This window comes from Gavialis gangeticus, unplaced genomic scaffold (genome assembly GCF_001723915.1).
Source record: "Gavialis gangeticus isolate Ggan-Ray unplaced genomic scaffold, GavGan_comp1, whole genome shotgun sequence".
In the NCBI taxonomy this organism is placed as follows: Eukaryota; Metazoa; Chordata; order Crocodylia; family Gavialidae; genus Gavialis; species Gavialis gangeticus.
The window spans coordinates 9,156,863-9,160,673 of NW_017728964.1; the positions used below are offsets into that span (position 1 = coordinate 9,156,863).

General features: G+C 37.1%; 1 protein-coding gene across 1 annotated transcript in view; it reads left to right on the forward strand.

Annotated features, from left to right (window-relative positions):
* CUNH17orf62 (chromosome unknown C17orf62 homolog) overlaps positions 1–3,246 on the forward strand; it is a 26,543-nt gene extending 23,297 nt beyond the window's left edge. Inside the window, exon 7 of the mRNA XM_019502645.1 lies at positions 1,677–3,246. Coding sequence (XP_019358190.1) covers positions 1,677–1,806 — 130 coding nt within the window. The 3' untranslated portion in view covers positions 1,807–3,246. The remainder of the gene's footprint in view (positions 1–1,676) is intronic.
* Positions 3,247–3,811: the final 565 nt, after the last annotated feature.

The window sequence follows — 3,811 nt, forward strand, 5'->3', positions numbered from 1 at the left end:
ATGTTTTGAGTCACTTGAGCTGACAGTATCTGCCTAATTAGATTTACAATATTTTCATATTTAAGGCCTCCTTAATACTGTATTTGATTTACAGTAATTCAGTCCAGAGGAAAATTGGCCCCTAGATCATTGTTGCTATTTTATACTAGAAACTCTTTGTGCTACATACCATGCAATCTCTTTACTTAGTCACTGGGATAACTCCTCACTTTGTTCTCATAAGTTAGTGCACAGAGTCCTTGCCAGGTCCAGTGGTTGAACTGGAAACACTTTGGCTTGTTCGTCACGTTAACATTAAATTAGTTATTTCAAAATGCGTACACATACTAAATGTGAAAGTTGCTCCTGGTAACTGGTTATCTTAAAAGGTACTGACTTTTGCTCTGTCAAGCCAGTCAATGTATGCAAAGATGTGGATGCTTTGCTATTTGTTTTGGCTCAGTAAGACAGGTAATCAATTGTTTATGTAACCCCTACATAGAGAGCACGCCAATTTTTTTTCTAGTAAGAAATTGTACATTAAGTATCTATTTGTATAATGTTACATTGCTCATATAGCAAGGTAGCATCCATAGTTAGCACGTGGATTTTTTTGTAGTATTTTTCTTTTCCATGTTAAATGTCAAAAAAAATTTTTTGTTGCGTTTTTAATGACATGCAAAATATGTCTCCCCAAAAAGCTGAAAATGGCTAATTACTGATTATTAGTCACTCATGGATAATTAGTCATCAGTACCAGTTCCCTTTGAGTGATAAATTAATTGGATTTTACTCTACTGTACAAACCTGTAACTAAAACAGCTCTTTGGAACAGGGACTTACAGTTGAAACCATATGCAAATAAGAGCCAAGAGCAGAAGTGGGCAGTCGGGACAATAAGTGCAGAAACAGCAGGCCCAGTGTACTAGCTTTCCAGGGAGAAGTGACAGGCTAGATTCAGGCTGTTTCTACTATTTTATTTTTAGAGATAACATGTCTCCAGAAGGAAGTGCATATTTAAGAAAAGATCACTCAACAGCTTTACTTCTGCTTCTCAGGAGCAACGGCATCTTCAGATAGGCTGAGGGTGATGTGGAAATTTACAGTATGTTTCAGGGCCTCAGCCAAACTGTTTAAGAGTAGCGTGGACTTAATGGGAGAAGTTGCACTATATTAGTGGCAGTTATTTTACTATTATCAGGTGTTTTGGTATGACAGGAAGTGTTTTGAAAACTAAATAGAACATCTTAACAGCCTCTGTCAAGTGCTTATACATGAATGGGTCTTGTAAGCGTTGTGTCTTGTTTCAGTATTAGAACTTTTATCATCCCCATTCATTCTACTTCTCTTAGTACAGCTATAGGAGAGAATCTGATTCTCTTCTACCTTGTGTGTCTAGTGCAGTCATCAGCTAAGTTATGCCTGAAGAATCACTAAAGCTGGTGACGTAAATTAGAAAGAGATTCACTGGCTTCGCAGCTGCTAAAGGGAATTGACTTGTGAATGAAGCCTATTCAGATACGAACATCATTGGGAGATTAGACCTTGATGTCCCTTATGGGGAGGTGCTGTTAATTATAGCCTTATTCCATAGACTGACCAACTGTTTAGATAGGTACTTAACCAACACTGGGCACTTTCACAGTCTCATCAGCACCATGACTCCATTAATTCTTATACCATTTATTTTTTTCCAGTGATGCAGAAGCAGTTGCCAAGCTCATTGTTAGTTTTCTGGAACTGAACAGCATAGACAGCCATCATGACCTCTCGCAGAGCAGTGAAATGGAGGACAGTGATGCAGATGAACCCAAGGATGAGTATTAATAGTAAAAATAAAGCGAATAAAGCAGAGCCAGCTAAGCATTTGGGAATGGTGCTGGTTGCATTTCATCCAAGAAGACCTTCAAGATTTTGGAACTCTTTTTTATGCTTGGGAATTGTGCTGTAGTTACAATTGTAGGAGTCTGAGTTAAGGCATATCAGTGCTGAATTGCTTTAATTTTTGCATCCAATAAACTGCTTTCTCCTTGGATGCTTCAGTATGAACTTGTTCAGACATGGCTATGTACAGTCGAAAGCAAATATGATGTTATCTGTTACTTTTCCATGTAACTTGCAGACACAGAAGATACTTGTTTGTGAATTTTGTCACCTTATTCTAATTATGTAGTTATTTATTAATGAATTAGTTTGAACTCATTTCTTGTTTTCATATCTACACATGTAAACTTCCAGTTATTGCAGATATCCACTCTAGATGCAGGGTAACTGCCTTAAGATGAGTAAGTTAGGGCTCTGTATTTCTGTAAGTCGTATTATGTTATTGCTTGAAACTTAATGTAATGTAGATATCTAATTACAGTAGCTAAATTTACAAAGTAAGTAACTGAATTGATTTTAGGCACCGTACTGTAATAAATCAAAAAGGTAAGTCAGGACCTTAACATTTAGAGTGATGCCAAGGTCCATAGGATGGAAGTGTCAGACTTACCATTAGAACTAATAGAAATCAAAGTTTGAGTTTGAAAGTGTCTAAATTGACCAGTATTATACTTAAATTGATATTGCAGGACAACTTGTCTTGAGTTGGCCAAAGAAGTATGATTGGTTTTTTTTTTGTTTTTGTTTTTTGTTTTTGTTTTTTTTAAATAATATATAAACCATGTTGGCGCTTGCCTTAGAACAGTTCCAAGCCGTTGATAAGTTCTCAAGCTGCTGGTTGAAAGAGAGACCTAATTTGACCCAGGTTAAACAGTAGAGGTGGGCCTAAAGTTCTGTTACCCTAAGTACTTTTAAAATAACTCTGTTACTGCATGGAAAGCCTGCCACGTGCATTTTTAAAAATGCCAACTGTAAAAAATAAAGCAGTAGCCTAGATCTGTGAGTTTTCCATGTTTTAGGACTTTTGGCAGGCAAGATAGTATCTTTGTAGCCTTTGATGCTATCTGAATATAGCCGGGATGGTGAAGTACATCAGTGCTTTGTGACCAAAACTAATTCCAGCATATGTGGTGTTGGTGATCTTGGTTTTAAAAGTTTGTTTCTTGAATGGTTTTATTCATATAAATATATAATGTCAATGTATCTTCTGAAAAATAAGAGTGGATTTTTGGACAATCTACCTCTGCACTGATCAGAGTTTTGCTAGAGCTGGAACTCTTAGTTATGCTTGTTAAGATGTCATATTGCTGAGAAAACAAAGTATAATATAGTGAGCCAAAAGTAACTTCAACATAATAAAACTTGTACTTTTTTTGGACAGCACAGTGTTAAGACCTGAATTACTTAGTATTGTATATTTTATTTCATAGACCTTTATTTAGCAGTTTGATATATCAAAGTTAATGGAGCTTTCGTTTAATTCTAATTAATACTAAAATCATTTGCTGGATGTAAGTTACCTATAACTACCTCATTGAAGAGGGTGGCGTTGATATGCTGTTAGCTCAGCAGGAGATCTGAACTGGATACTAGGGATAAGGCTAGCCCAAGCACGAGATTGTTTCTGGTGCATGGGTCTACTGTCAAGCAATTTCTTTAGCAGTCAGATGTCCCCATGTGTTTCTGCTTTATAATTCCCTTGCCCCACCTCCCCAGTTTTAGGGAACAGAGGCAGGAAGACTTTGGGAGAAGCCAAACTGCTGTTAGACTGGCCAAGAGCTGACTAGGTAAGACATTGAGAAGTCTGAGCCTCAATCCAGCAAGACTCTTAAATGTATGTTTAGCTTTAAGCTCAGTGGACAGAGGGCACTAGGATTCTAACCTGTGCTTTTTACTTCCAGCCTTAAGAGTCTAGCATACACAGGTGAGAGAGAGTCTTGTTCTTGCT